The following is a 14,430-nucleotide window of genomic DNA, read 5'->3' as shown; positions in this document are numbered from 1 at the left end:
TGCCCCACCATCTCTCCTTCATCACTCTCCACCTCCCTCCACTGCCCTCAAATCACTACTTCACCTACCTGCTCAGCATTCCTCTGAGACTGCAAGTGGGAGTGCAGGCGCCGGATGAGGGGGATACCATTCCGTGCCTGCCGCTTCAACAGCCAGTAGTTGTGAAGCCGCTGCATGAACTGCGTTTTCCTCTGAAAGGAGAGACCACTACAGATCTTGTTCAACCTTGAGTAGAGGCACAGGGAAGTGAAAGACAGGGTCAGTGGGCAGCCCGGATTACAGCCTTTTATCAAAACCCCGTGGTTCATTTCTGAACTTGTTAGAGGAAGACAGAATAAAGTGGCCAAATGCCTCACCTCAGAGAAAGGCTTGAAAAGGACGGCAAAGTTAAGCAGCTCAGATTCAGCATGAGATATTTCACTTGATTTTCCATCTCCTGCCTTGTAGGTTCCAAAAGAACCCTCCCCCAGGAACCCAGACCCTTTAGTCCTGGACTCCTAAGACATAGGTCTATGCCCCAACACCCTCACTCTTTTCTTGATAAAAGGCAGCGAAAGAGAACAGGAACTTGAATAAGCTGTGGGCAATGTAGTCACTATTTCCTGCCCTTCTGTGGCTAAGGGTCCCATCAGACCAGGGAGTAGTCCACAGCCAAGCTGGAAGGAAAATTAGTAGGAATATAGCAGGCTACTGCCCCCTGAAGCCAAATGCAACCCTTTGGAGTTGTCTGACCTCTGGTTTTTCATTAAAAAACTCAGCAGCCTAAAAATGCCTAATTTTGAACCAAATTGGAAAAAAAAAAAAGAATCTAAAGACATAAGAGGATGGAGAATCTGAAAATTTAGCTGGCTCCACAAAGAAAAATAAATAGTATACAATATCACTTACATGTGGAATCTAAAAACTATAAGAATATGAGAGAATTCCCTGGCAGTCCAGTGGTTAGGACTCAGTCCTTTCACTGTGAGGGCCTAGGTTCAATCCCTGGCCAGGGAACTAAGATACTGCAAGCTGCGTGGCATGGCCAAAAAATATAAATAAATAAAAAATATAACAAACTAGTGAACATAAAAGAAGAACCAGACTCTGAGAGAACAAACTAGTGGTTCCCAGTGTGTGTATGCGGAGGGGGGCAATACAGGGCCAGGGAAGTGGGAGGTACAAAATATCAGGTATAAGATAGCTCAAGGATATACTGTACAACACAGGGAATATAGTCAATATTTTGTAATAATTGTAAGGAAAAAATAATCTTTAAAAATTGTATGAAAACAAAAATTTAAAATTTAGCTGGCTCAACTACCCCAAAAGAGAAGTCTGGAGGTCAGGATTTAAGCCAGTAACACATGGAAGGGTGGGGGGAATCAGTAGGAAAGGCATTAATAAGAGCTCATAATCTATACAATAATGCTCAAACTGCAAGGTGGGTCATATTATTCCCATGTTTCAAATGATGGAAAGGCAGAAGGAAAACAGCCTCTCTTCTCAAGAATAGAGGCTGAATACATTGTTGAAACCACTAATGCAGCTAATAAGATGGTGAAGTTGGGCAGGATTTGAACCCATGATCTCTCTGCTATATCATATTGTGTTCCCAAATTGATTAAGTAAGGACTCAGTGCTCCTCTGGCTTTTCCTCTGCTTCTCTTCCTCTCACTTGCACACTTCCATTGAAAGGAAGATAACTGTGGCTAAACAAGAAGGTGGAACCTAAAAAGTATGTTCATGTTGGGCTGGACATTGCTCACCTAGGCCTTGCGCCTTTCCATGGTCAGACATCCCTGCCCCACAGCCAAGCTGACAAAATCAAGGTCTAGGTCTTTCCCCAAAGAACAGATCCCCCACCAACACCCATGCCAAGCACACCTGCCCAGATGCAGGCAGCCCCCTCCCTCTACAACCTCTTGGCCATGGAGGGTCCCAATAGCATTTGTGCAGGCAGGGAAAATAATAATAATAAAAGAGCAGTAGCAGCAGCAGCCACCATTTATTGAGCGCTTACTATTTGCCAGGCACTGTGCTGAGTGCTTTACTTATACTATGTTACCGATTTCTCCCAATAACCCTTTGAGATAGGCTCATTTACAAACGAATACACTAAGGCTGAAAGAAGTTAAGCGACTTGCCAAAGATCACACTGGTAGTGACAGAAGCTCAAAATTCAAATACAGGTCTCTCTGGTTCTTAGTCAGCATGCAGTGCTGGACCCTGCAAGAAACCACCTACAAGAGCAGACCTGACAACCAGAAAGTCTAGCCCCACGGCATAACCACCAGGGGACTAAGCATGGACCCACTCACCTAACAGAAGTGGGGAGCCTAGAACAGCTCTGTGACTAGAAGGCCCATTTCCTGTTGACTAAATCTAACTTCAGTCATGGCTCACAACAGCCTCTCCCTCTGGAACTTCTGTCTTCTTCTCTGGTCTTCTTTCCAGATGGACAAGTCTGGCTGCCTGCTTCCCGCAAACAACTCACTCTCCACTGCCCACCAGTACTCCTTTCTCCCTGTCCCTTACACAAAGAGAGACAGACAGACAACAGGAACAGAACCTAAATGCGTGGTTGTGGTCCAGGGTCTGTCACTTTCTTGGCTCCTTCCAGCCCTTAGAACAGGACTTGGCATATAGTAAGTGCTCAATAAACATCTCATTGAATGAATAAAGGAGTGAACAACTTTACCTCCTGTGGCCGCAGTTTCTTCATCTGGGGGTGTGGGAGAAGGTGCAAGGACTATGTTAGATGAATAATCTCCAAGACTCCTTCCTGCTCTAACACTGTAGTCTTTTTAATGAACATCAACAATGAGATGAGCCTCCACTGGAAAATCTTCCCTGTCTCTTGCTTCTCTGCCAAGCTCCCATCCCTCCAATGGCTCCAGCTACCTCTCTGATGATTTAAAACAGGCTTGGTGGGAGCCAAAGTTTCTTAGTTATACTGCAGAACTGATCTTTCCTCTAAATCTAAAACTTTCTTAGGAGGAGAAACAACATATCTTCCCCACACAACAACTCTCTTACGCAAAGTCCCCATCATTCCCAGGATGGAGCTCTCTGGACAGCAGATACCCACATTGACCCTTTGAAACAGAGGTTCTCAGTTGGAAGTAGTTCAATCCCCATAAGGCTACTAGAAATATATGTGGGGAGAATCTGAGGTTGTCACAAAGATGAGGCAATTAGGGAGGGGATGAGAATGGCACTCACAGACACAGACCAGGGATGCTAAACATCAAGAAACGTATGGGATGGTCCTAATAATGAATTACCTCCTATCGAAAATGCCACTGGTGCCCTGTTGAAATATTACCTTAGACATCCTGTCACCTGGTTTCTAAGCAACTTAAGTGTGTGTCTCACCTTGAACCAAAGGAAATACATTGCTTTGAAGGGCACAATCAAAACCACAAACCAGACTGGGCGAGCCCAGGGTCCAAAGGAGAAGTCTAATTTTGAGAGCACAGAAGAGAACAGGAATTCACCAACATTAGGGAAGGAGGTCTGGCTCAGGGCCAACACCAGCCCAAGAAGAAACCACGAGTCCCCAGGGAGACCTTCTGGGCAGGCTCACCTGTAAGAGGGTATCCGTGGGACAGTGACCATGGGGACAGTGGAGGTCGTGTCTCGACCCACTTCCTCTGGCTCCTTCTTGATCCTCTGCTTCAAAGTCATCTTGTTCTTCTTGGACATTCCCTTGAGGGGGCCACCTACCCCGTCACCTTCCTCCTCCTCTTCTACTTCTTCCTTCTCTTCCTCTTCCTCACAGGCCTCCTTCAGCCCTTCCTCATCCCCTGCCTCACTGAGGCTTCCAGGAGAGTCACCCTTCCTCCTAGCAGTGGCAGCACCTGGCGGTGAGTGGGCCTCACAGTAGGCGGTCTTGCGCACTGTGAAGATGGTGCCATTGAGGCTGGTCTCACGCATAGGCTCAATCTTCATGAAGAGCCCAGCCCGCTGTGCACACGTCACATGGAAGGCTGTGTAGCAGTTCACCTTATGGCACTGGATGGCTGCACCCAGCCCCTTCTGCTTGCAGATATAGCAGGTTAGTTTCCAGCGGGCAGGTGGGATGTTGTCGATGCCCTCAATGGGCTCCAGGAACACGGTGTTAGCAAAGCAGACTTCAGGGATCCAGATGGCACACACCACATGGGCCCAGTGCCCATCGCTGGTCTGTTTGAAGGCGCCACCCTTGTTGGGGCAGAGGACGCAATCCACAGGCCGGGAGGGAGACTGTAGGCAGCAGCGGCATAGCCACTGGCCCTCAGGGATGTAGGGGACGCCATAGCACTCCTGGTGTACAGCCAGGTTGCAGATGTCACAGAAGAGAATGACGTTGCTGTTGTGGCACTCGTCATCCAGGCACACACAGCAGAAAGCATCTTCATCAATGAGTGACTGTTGGGCCCCACTACTGCGACTTTCCAGGTATGACTCCTTCTCAAGCCGGTCCACCAGCAGCTCAAAGATGTCTGCCGACACCAAACTATACCCATCTACTCGCCGCTTCTCGTTTACCAAGTCCAGCCAGGCGAGGTCCTCCTCATCCATGTCATACTCAACTTCTGCATCCAGATCTTCAGGTGACTTTTCAATGTAGCGGTAGTAAGCAGCAGGCAGTGGGGGTGCTTCTGGCTGACTGCCTGAGTCCACCATGCGGAAGCTGGGTTGCGGGAGGTGGAAGGAAGAGCCAGATGCATGCTTGGAGCAGGACTCCTTCTTTTTGCCCTTGGATGAGGGTTTTTTGGACTTGCCAGGGAACTGAGGCTGCTCACTGTTTTCCTTGTTACTATTGCATTCAGTGATATCCTGGGCAGTCAACTCATCCTCTGTGATGATCTTGAGTGGATCATAGATGCTAATACGATGCAGGCGTCCATCGATGTCCACCTCAACAATCCGCTGGGCCTGGGCATACGTCAGGGTCTCCCGAGTGGGTGAGCACTTCAGACTATAGGGGGATGGAGAGCGCCGGCCTTCGGCATTCGGCCGCGACTTCCGGCGAGGCTTCCTCATGGCACCTGGGAACCAATGAGACAGACCTAAGGAGAGAAGGCCATGAGACTGAGCTGGATGGTTAGGCATGCATGCACTCATTCACCCTTTCTATCTGATCAGGTGGCCACTGAGCAAACTGGCTATTTCCTCAGCCTGAACACCCTATCCCTCAGGCATCATTTACAATGGCTTGCTCCTTCACCTCTTCCAAGTCTTTCCATAAACAGTGCTTCGCAGTGAGTCCCTCTCTGACCATTCTACCCAAAACTGCAAATCCCTTTCCCCCATCAGTCATCTTTCATCCTGCTTTGTTTTTCACTGTTACTTACACTCACCAGTTTTTGCTGTGCTATGTAATTTACCTATTTATCACGTATATTTTCTTTCTTCCACTAGAATGTGGGCTTTCCAGGTAGAACTAGTGGTAAAGAACCTGCCTGTCAATGCAGGAGATGTAAGATATAAGAGATGCAGGTTCGATCCTTGGGCTGGGATCCCCTAGAGAAGGACATGGCAACCCACTCCAGTATTCTTGCCTGGAGAATCCTGTGGGCAGAGGAGCCTGGCAGGGTACAGTCCATAGGGTCGCAAAGAGCCAGACACAACTGAAGTGACTTAGCCAAACACAACTGAAGTGACTTAGCACAGCACAGCACTAGAATGTAAGGTCCATGAGGGGAAGGATTTTTGCTTGTCTTGTTCCCTGTTGTATCTCCAACAAGTGTTAGCGGAATGAAACGAGAAACCAAACACACACCCTTGAGGAGCTCTGTCTGATCAAAGGGTCAGAAAAGTACAGATCACTACAGTGAAACATGGGGAGAGAGCTAACGTTCTAATAATGTACATAAGGCTGTGGGACTGCTAACTACGATAAAAGGGGGTGGTGGTTAAGACTTAGGAAAGGAGTAAACAAGAATAGCATCCACTTATAAGCTCTACACTTGAACAGTGTAGAGCCATGAACAGTGGTCCCCATGAGGGATCAAAAATCATAGGTCTAGAGCCCTTTCCCAGTCGCCCTTACCATGATCAGAAACCCTATCCCCTGATCACACTCAGGAGTGAAAGCACCTGAAATGTCTACTACATGTGGTCTAAGCACTTCAAACTACAATGTGCAGGGTATTCTCTGCAAAAGGCAGCATTCATGATGCATTGGCTAGTACATCTCTAAGCAGAAACCCTGGAAGCTCTGGGAGTGGCCTCAGGTGGCCTATATTGGACTCTCACTGGATCCAAGGCCAAGATAATGAAAGTAATATCTGACGTAAACTCTCAATGTATCTGTTACCTCAAAGTCCTTCTCTCCCAAAATACATCGTCTACCCCTATGCAACAAGGAGAAAGCTCTAACTTTTTCTCACATCGTTTTCTGGGATGGAGAGAATTAAGACAAGCTCAGAAGGAGCTGTGGTTGCAATTACTGAGGCCATCAGTGCTAGAAAAGACCTTTGAGGATATGATGCCCTGAGGTATAAGTAGAGACTTGGAAGGCTATGAACAAGATGATTTTAAGGAGACAAAACAGAATCTGTCACTTTGGTTGCAAGATCTATCATCTTTTATAAAGTGGAGATGGTGATGATAATGTAACACACTTTTCTACAAAGCCCTTTTGCTTTTAATACTGTTCACAACTATTTTGGAAGGTAGAACAGATATCCTCATCCCCATTTTAAAGATGAAGAAACAGAAGCTCAGAAAGATATCATTCCACGCAATGCTAGTAAACGATAAAGCTACAATTCAAACCCAGATCTTTTGATATGCTCAACTCATCTCACTAGGACGTAAGTACACCACAGGGATGCCATGGTCTGGTACAAAAAGAGGCTCTGAGGCCGTTGAGATTCTAATCTTGGCCCTGTGTGACCCCCAAGAAAGTCACTGAATCTTTCTGTGCCCCTCTACTTCATCAGTAAAATGAAATTAATAAAACGAATCTCTCAAGGGTTACTACTTGTTAATAAAGTACTGTTACCATTCTTGCTCAAAATACCTTCCAATCCCAAAGTGTGACTTAAACAAAAACAAACAAAAAACAATTTTACTGAGGCAAAGTGCCAGGCAAGCACAAACCGTATTTGGAACCAAAGGAAAGAGAATCATCACAGCAATTCTGTGCAGGTTCCAGAGACCCTTGGCCACTCCATGCCTTACAAATGCCAACTCCCTGGGGGGCAGCCCAGGCTAAGGGACCTGCTTTATTACCCCTCCTCCTTCGAGGGCGTGGAGACCCCTGCAGAGTAAAAATCTACCTCAGTACTAACTCGAAATGGCCCAGAGAGCAGATGAAGCCCCTCCTCTGTCAAAGCCACGGTATATTCCCCCTCCCGATCTGCTCTCCGCTACCTCCTGGGCAGCTCGTAGCTCAGGTCCCTCTCAGCCAGGCAGCAATATCTACAGGGACCTCTGCTGGCCTACCCAAGACGCTGGGGGGACAAAACTCCAGAGGGGGAAGGGCTGCTGCTGAGGAAAACGAGTTTAGCCCGCAAGAAGCTTACAGTCTAGTTTTTTGGCGGGAGTTTCTCATCCCACACATCCCTTCCCACATACACAGCTTCAAATACCCCCCAACACCCGCAGAAATCTATCTGGCACCCCCTGAGCCCCGCCTCGCCCACCCCACACAGGTCCTCGAAGAACGAGCTTCTGCAACTAGACTGTTGCTCCTGCACCCCACACGAAATACTCATGAGACAAGGGAGAACCCCAGCCAAGGCTCCCTGCCCCTTTAAAGGGGCACCTCTTCCAGAAGAATCTTGATCCTTCAGAGGAGAAAGGAGGGAAATAACATCTCCTCACTAGAGGGGAGGGGGCGAGCGCGCCACAGACAGACTGACGCGGAGTCCGACCCTCAGACAGAGAAAGCTAGCGCCTGCGAACGAACGGGGCATAGAAGGGAGAGCCCATTGGCTGCCTCACCTACCCGTCAAGAGAAACTGGGAGGCCAAGGGACGTTCAGGGGGTGGAAATCTCCTCTGGTCTGACCAATCGGAGAGTGTGGCGGGGGCGGGGCTCGGTGGCTTGGCTTCCAGGACCGGGGGGAAAACAAGATGGCGGCTGCGGGAGGGGGTCCTCGCTTTTCAGCTCCCCCCCTCACTCGTCTTCTCCTTCCCCGCCGCCACCCTTGCTCCAGGAGAGAGCTTTCGCGCCGCCCCCGTCCCTGTCGGGAAGCCCCTCGCTTCCCTCCCCCACTCCGCTTAGTCCCTGGTCTCCGTAGGCCCCGCTGCCCTCGCCCCCGCTCCGTCCGGCCCCGCTGCCGCCCCCATTACCTCAGCCGCCGGCCCGGCCCTACCGTTCGGGACCCCTGGGCGCGGGCGGGCCAGCCGTCTCGCAGGTCGGCGCGGCCCGGGGAGCGGAGCGCGGCCTCCTCCCGCGCTGGCCTCCGCGGCCACCGCCGTGCCCCCTCCCGGCCCGCGCTGGGGCCCCGGCCCGGCCACCGCCGCCGCCGCTCCCGGGGGAGGAGGGGGAATGGAGCCGCCGCCGCCGCCGCTGCCGCCACGGAGCCCGGCCGAGGGGAGGGAGGGATCAGCCCCCAGGCAGGATCCGCCCCTCCGGCCTCCCCCCCTCCCCCCGCCACCTCCACCCCTTCCCTCGCTCCCTCTATGGCTCCGCGGGCTCTCCCGCTGAACGGGATCGAGAGCGCGAAAGAGAGGGGAAAAGGGGAAAAAAAAAATCCCCCCTCCCGTAGCCGGCGCGGCGGCGGCCGGGGCGGTGCGGAGCGGAGCGCGGAGCCGCTGCCGCCACAGGGCACGGTCCCCTGCTCGGCCTCACGGTGGCGGTGCGGACACGGCAGGGGCGCCGAGCAAAGGCGGGATCTGCGCTCACCGCAGCCCCGGTTCACCCCGGCCCGGTTCGCTTCGCCTCCGGGCGAGCCCGACCAGAGAACTGGAGGACGTTCGGATCCAACTGGGAAAGACAAAAGTCCCTAACTCCTCTTAGAGTGGTTGGTCATCCCCTTCCCCCAGCCTTGCGGGGGAGGAGGCTAAGGTTTGGAGCGACAGCCCCTCTCCCCGAGCTAGAGGGTCTCTAAGCCAAGAGCAGTCACTGAAGATAAAATCGGTCTGCAGTTTTTTTGCGGCGCAAGTGCCTGCACTACTTCTAGAAAGTCGTCTCCCCCCACCCCCCACGCCCGTGTTCCAGTTCAGAGGACAAATGTCTATCGATGTCCATACCTTCCCCCAGTGAGGACAACCGGGGAAGACCTGCCTGCCTCTGTTGTGTACAGGTGAGCGTCTTATTCCCCACCAGACATCCTTTCTAAGAATCAGATCTGACTTTTCGCTGTGCCCCTTCCTCTCCCTTCTGGGTTTTAAAAAGCGTAAACATAGAAGTTTGACAGTCTTACTTAAGGACGTCTGGTAACTCGTTTGTCACTATGGACACGGGAAACACTCTCCTTATACCTGATTTGGCTAGGAGTCGGCTAATTTAATGCAGAAGCGGTTTTCTAATAGATGTTCAGCAAATGGCAACTTCAGACTCTCAGGTATCAGTAATCAGCCCGGCTTTTGCTTTCATAAATAAATTTAAGAAAAGGGCGCGTTTGCCACCCCTCTTTTGCCTGTAAATTGGAAAACTTAACCGCATATGACTGAAGTCTTAAGCACCAATATTTAACGATGTTTATAAAGGATGTATGGGTAGACTGCCTTTAAATGTGAAGATGAATGACATGTTTTGAAAGCGTTACCTCTGCCCGCGCTCGTGGTGTAGCTTAGTAAGACTGAACAGTTTCTTGCTTGGTTCTGATGATCAACAACACAGATTGTAGAGTCAGAGGATGAAGAATAAAGGCTTTAGGACACAAGGCTTCCAAATATTTGAACTGAACGAACTGCTACTTTTGAAGTATAGATGTTTATCATTCTAAGGAATTTAAACATTGTGTTTTGAATTTGAAAGTTTGATAAAAGTAAAGACGCTCATTTGTATAACAAAGGTGTTTTCCTGATTACTTGATAGCACCTTCTGGCAAAGTAATAGCAAAAATACTTCATTAACCTTTTTTTTAATTATTTTTTCTTTTCAAGCAAAAGAGAGTGGCTTGTGAAGCTAATCAAGGGCAGGGCATTGTTTTGAAAGCTGTGACGGTAAAATAATATAAATTAACGTCAGGTATTTTAAGGCTGTGGGAATAATCATTTGGAGGGGAAATGTGGAAGAAAAGATGATTAATTGTAGAAAGGAAAGCCCCAGAGACAAGAGAATATTACAATTACTTTTAGTTAAAGAATAAAGAAGGCTAATAGAAGCAAGAACACTGAATTTCATTCCTTGTTCTTTTAAAATATGAAATATAACCATTTCTACATATAACTAGTAACTTTTATTTCTTGATGGATGTTCTCAAATTTTATTTAGTACAATTCCCATTGGTGTGATTGGGAGCTAACTTTTTGCACTGACGTTAATGAAAGATACTTTGAGGAAAATGTATTTAAATGATTTTAAATGCTGTTGAAAATGCACTGTTAAGCTGATACATATAATTTCCAGGTTTTTCTATTTAAAGATTTCATAGAAGACCGTAATTCAGCCTAAATGTTTCTTTTCTATTTTCAACTTCCACCTTCTTAATGGTAACATTACAGTTGTCCTCACTTACATTTTTGACATTTGGAATCGGTTTCTGTTAGTATAACTGCATACATAACTAGTTCTCTATGATGTAATTTTAAATGTAATGTGGGACAATTATGTCATTAAAAACAAGTTTGGAACATGTATCAAAAATCCCAGAGGCACTAAATTTAATTCACTTTAATCTTTAGCTATTTTGAAGTGTTTAAATTCACCAGCCCTTGGCCTTTCCATTAAATCATACATCAATTAAGTTCAAGAGACAGAGGCACAGACCTTTGATTCCCAATAGCAGTTTTAAAATCCTCCATTTTTTAAGTAGAGACTAACTTAATTTTGAGTAGGAGATTGTTTTACCACTTAGACCCAAAAAAGGAACCATGAATACGAAGTTTCCCCTCAATTTTTTCTTCCAGCATCTCAGGATATCTTTGTCAATAATTTACTATTATAATTAGTTTACTGAGGCAAGAAACCTCTGAAGGGTCAGATGCAATACCTACTGGATTAATGAAATACATGTGAATAAAAGAGAATAGACTTTGATTGTTAAATTATTTTTAATAGAATATTCTTTCTTTAGACCTTGGCCAAAAAATTCTAAAGCATGAGTAGGAAGAATATGGGAGGTTGGAGTCATCGTGATAGTTTTATGATGTGATGAAAATGCTCTCTAAGAATATAGTTTGCTTAGAAAAAGAAAAAAAATAGCTGTGCTAACAACAAGCTTTAAACTGAATACCACACCCTCTAAATTTAATTCCATTCATTTATTCCTATAACAGACATTTATTGGACACCTCCTGTGTGTCCCACACTGTAAAAGTTGCTTCGGAAACTAATGACAAAATTTCAACCTATAAAGGGCACAGTGATCATATGAAAACATAGAGTCTGTTGGTTTTTTTTTCCTCTAAGTAGTATGCAATCAAGATGGTAGCTAGAAATAATTAGAAAATATATGCAGGAGAAATTAGATAAAGCAGTGAACAGTATAGGGCTACTACTATTCAAATGGAAGGTAGGAGACTTCTTTTAGCCTGGTTCTCAATAGTGATGGATGTGACTTGGTAAAAAGAATTTAGAATGACATTATTAGATTAGTGCCAGGGCAGCCCAGGCAAAGGGACAATATGCAGGAAATAATAAGGAAATTATCCTCGCTGGTCTGTATGGGGAAGATGTTAAGAGAGAAGAAGTTGAATTGCATATGAAATATGGCAAGCGTATAGGGATAATAAAACTAATACCTAACACTTACTTGCAAGGTACTGTGCTTAGTGCTTTACATACATATTATTTAATATCTTCATTGAACTTAGAAAACAAACTAGTTTAATTAATAAAGGAAATCTATTGATCCTCATAACCAGAAAGTCCAGGGGTGCATCTGGTTTTAGGTAAGGTCAAGTCAAGAAATTCAGATTATGTCATTGGGACATAGTCTCTTGCAGTCTCTCAGCTAGCCTGAACTAATAGCTGTGGCCAAGAGGACATGATACTCGGATAAGGCTCATCATTTTCCTGACAGTATCCTGGTCATTGTTCACTACCAGAAGCAGAGGACGTAGGCATGAGATCAGTTCTCCAAAGACATAGTGGCCACTTTTAGAAAATAGGTCCAGTATGCTTGCTGTATCTCATTTATCAATCTGTAACTCTATGAAATTATTATCATGGTCCCCATTACACAAAAAATAAACTAGAGCAGGTAAAGTATTAGGTAAACTAAGAGGAATTTACTGTAGATAATTGGGTGGTGTGAAAATAAAAGGATACTAACCAGAGTGGTGGAAGAGATGGTAGAAAAAGAGGAGGGAAAGGAAGAATCAAATCAGAAGACAAATCAACAGTTTTTTTTGAACGATTGGACATAGGAACAAAGGAGAAGATCAAAGATGAATCTAAGAGAAAAAAGGAGGAATCGAAACTCAAATTTAGGAGATTTTGACAATGCTGGTAGGGTCATTGCAAAGTAAGAGGTGGCAAAGTGTTACTCAGGAATACCTTCTGGGTCTGAGGGTCTGAGGATTGAGGAAATGATGTCAGCTTAAGTTCTCTGGAGCCTCTTTTAGTGACACTAAAATACATATTCAGTAATTATCTGTGAGCTGCAGGTAAGGTTCTATTTTATGCCTGTGAAGAGTACAAAGGTGAAAAGGCTACACTCTCACACTTGAAGTCACAAAATCTAATCACAGGCATAAAACAAGTATATTAATAACCAGAACATGCAATAGCATGTAAGCACCTCAGGTGAGATGCAAGCAAAGTGGCATGAGAGTTAGATATGAGAGAGAAGAGGGGAAGGCTCTATGAAAGAGGTGCCGGTTGAGCTCCACCTTAAAGCTTGGGTTCAGTGTTAACTGGGAGGATGGCAGAGGGAGTGTGATCCAGGCTAAACACCAACATGAGCAGAGAAAGGTGAGATACCACAGTATTGATTCAAGGAACAGTGGGTTACCCCGTTTGACCAAAAATGGGAAGTATGACAGTAAAGACTGGAAGGATAAAACAAAATCAGAACATAGAGTCTGTTATGTAGGGAACTGGATGTGAGGGGCAGTGGTTCCTCATGATTTTTAGAACAAGGAAATGGTTTGAATAATTCATGCTTTTAAGATCCAGTCAGGCAAGAGAGTATGATACAATATGGTTTAAATTATCCAGCTAGTATGGCTCACATTATCCTCTCGACTTGAATTCTGGCTAGAACATTTTACCATATACTTCAGTTCAGTTCAGTTGCTCAGTCGTGTCCGACTCTTTGCGACCCCATGAATTGCAGCACGCCAGGCCTCCCTGTCCATCACCAACTCCCGGAGTCTACCCAAACTCATGTTCATCGAGTCGGTGATGACATCCAACCATCTCATCCTCTGTTGTCCCCTTCTCCTCCCACCCCCAATCCTACCCAGCATTAGGGTCTTTTCCAATGAGTCAACTCTTCGCATCAGGTGGCCAAAGTATTGAAGTTTCAGCTTCAATATCAGACCTTCCAATGAACACCCAGGATTGATCTCGTTTAGGATGGATTGATTGGATCTCCTTGCAGTCCAAGGGACTCAAGAGTCATCTCCAACACCACAGTTCAAAAGCATCAATTCTGCGGCGCTCAGCTTTCTTCACCGTCCAACTCTCACATCCATACATGACCACTGGAAAAACCATAGCCTTGACTAGACGGACTTTTGTTGGCAAAGTAATGTCTCTGCTTTTAAATATGCTATCTAGGTTGGCCATAACCTTCCTTCCAAGGAGTAAGCGTCTTTTAATTTCATGGCTGCAGTCACCATCAGCAGTGATTCTGGAGCCCCCAAAAATAAAATTCTGACACTGTTTCCACTGTTTCCCCATCTATTTCCCATGGAGTGATGGGACCAGATGCCATGATCTTAGTTTTCTGAACGTTGCGCTTTAAGCCAACTTTTTCACTCTCCTCCTTCACCTTCATCAAGAGGCTCTTTAGTTCTTCTTCACTCTCTTCCATAAGGGTGGTGTCATCCACATATCTGAGGTGATATTTCTCCTGGCAATCTTGATTCCAGCTTGTGTTTCTTCCAGCCCAGCGTTTCTCATGATGTACTCTGCATATGAGTTAAACAAGCAGGGTGACAATATACAGTCTTGACGTACTCCTTTTCCTATTTGGAACCAGTCTGTTGTTCCATGTCCAGTTCTAACTGTTGCTTCCTGACCTACATACAGGTTTCTCAAGAGACAGGTCAGATGGTCTTGTATTCCCATCTCTTTCAGAATTTTCCACAGTTTATTGTGATCCACACAGTCAAAGGCTTTGGCATAGTCAATAAAGCAGAAATAGATGTTTTTCTGGAACTCTCTTGCTTT

At 46.3% G+C, this 14,430-nt stretch overlaps 1 protein-coding gene and 1 long non-coding RNA gene across 14 annotated transcripts in view; one reads left to right on the top strand and one right to left on the bottom strand.

Moving 5' to 3' along the window:
- The window catches only part of BRPF3 (bromodomain and PHD finger containing 3), a 34,838-nt gene extending 26,327 nt beyond the window's left edge, over window positions 1-8,511 (bottom strand). For 3 of the 13 annotated variants that reach the window (XM_081520219.1, XM_081520232.1, XM_081520226.1), the window contains exons 1-3: window positions 8,271-8,511; window positions 3,569-5,036; window positions 69-225 (exon numbers count right to left, since the gene is read on the bottom strand). In XM_081520219.1, coding sequence (XP_081376345.1) covers window positions 69-225; window positions 3,569-5,010 — 1,599 coding nt within the window. In that variant the 5' untranslated portion in view covers window positions 5,011-5,036; window positions 8,271-8,511. The other 10 variants (XM_081520224.1, XM_081520231.1, XM_081520222.1 and 7 more) reach the window with 9 other exon arrangements.
- LOC145517544 (uncharacterized) overlaps window positions 8,039-14,430 on the top strand; it is a 41,171-nt gene continuing 34,779 nt past the window's right edge. Inside the window, exon 1 of the long non-coding RNA XR_014062109.1 lies at window positions 8,039-9,226. This is a non-coding gene — a long non-coding RNA (uncharacterized LOC145517544). The remainder of the gene's footprint in view (window positions 9,227-14,430) is intronic.

The sequence above is a fragment of the Giraffa tippelskirchi genome, chromosome 8, assembly GCF_054371585.1.
Source record: "Giraffa tippelskirchi isolate mGirTip1 chromosome 8, T2T-mGirTip1v1.2.pri, whole genome shotgun sequence".
Lineage (NCBI taxonomy): Eukaryota > Metazoa > Chordata > Mammalia > Artiodactyla > Giraffidae > Giraffa > Giraffa tippelskirchi.
Note: the sequence above shows the minus strand (reverse complement) of the source record. Positions and strands in the feature narration are given on the sequence as shown.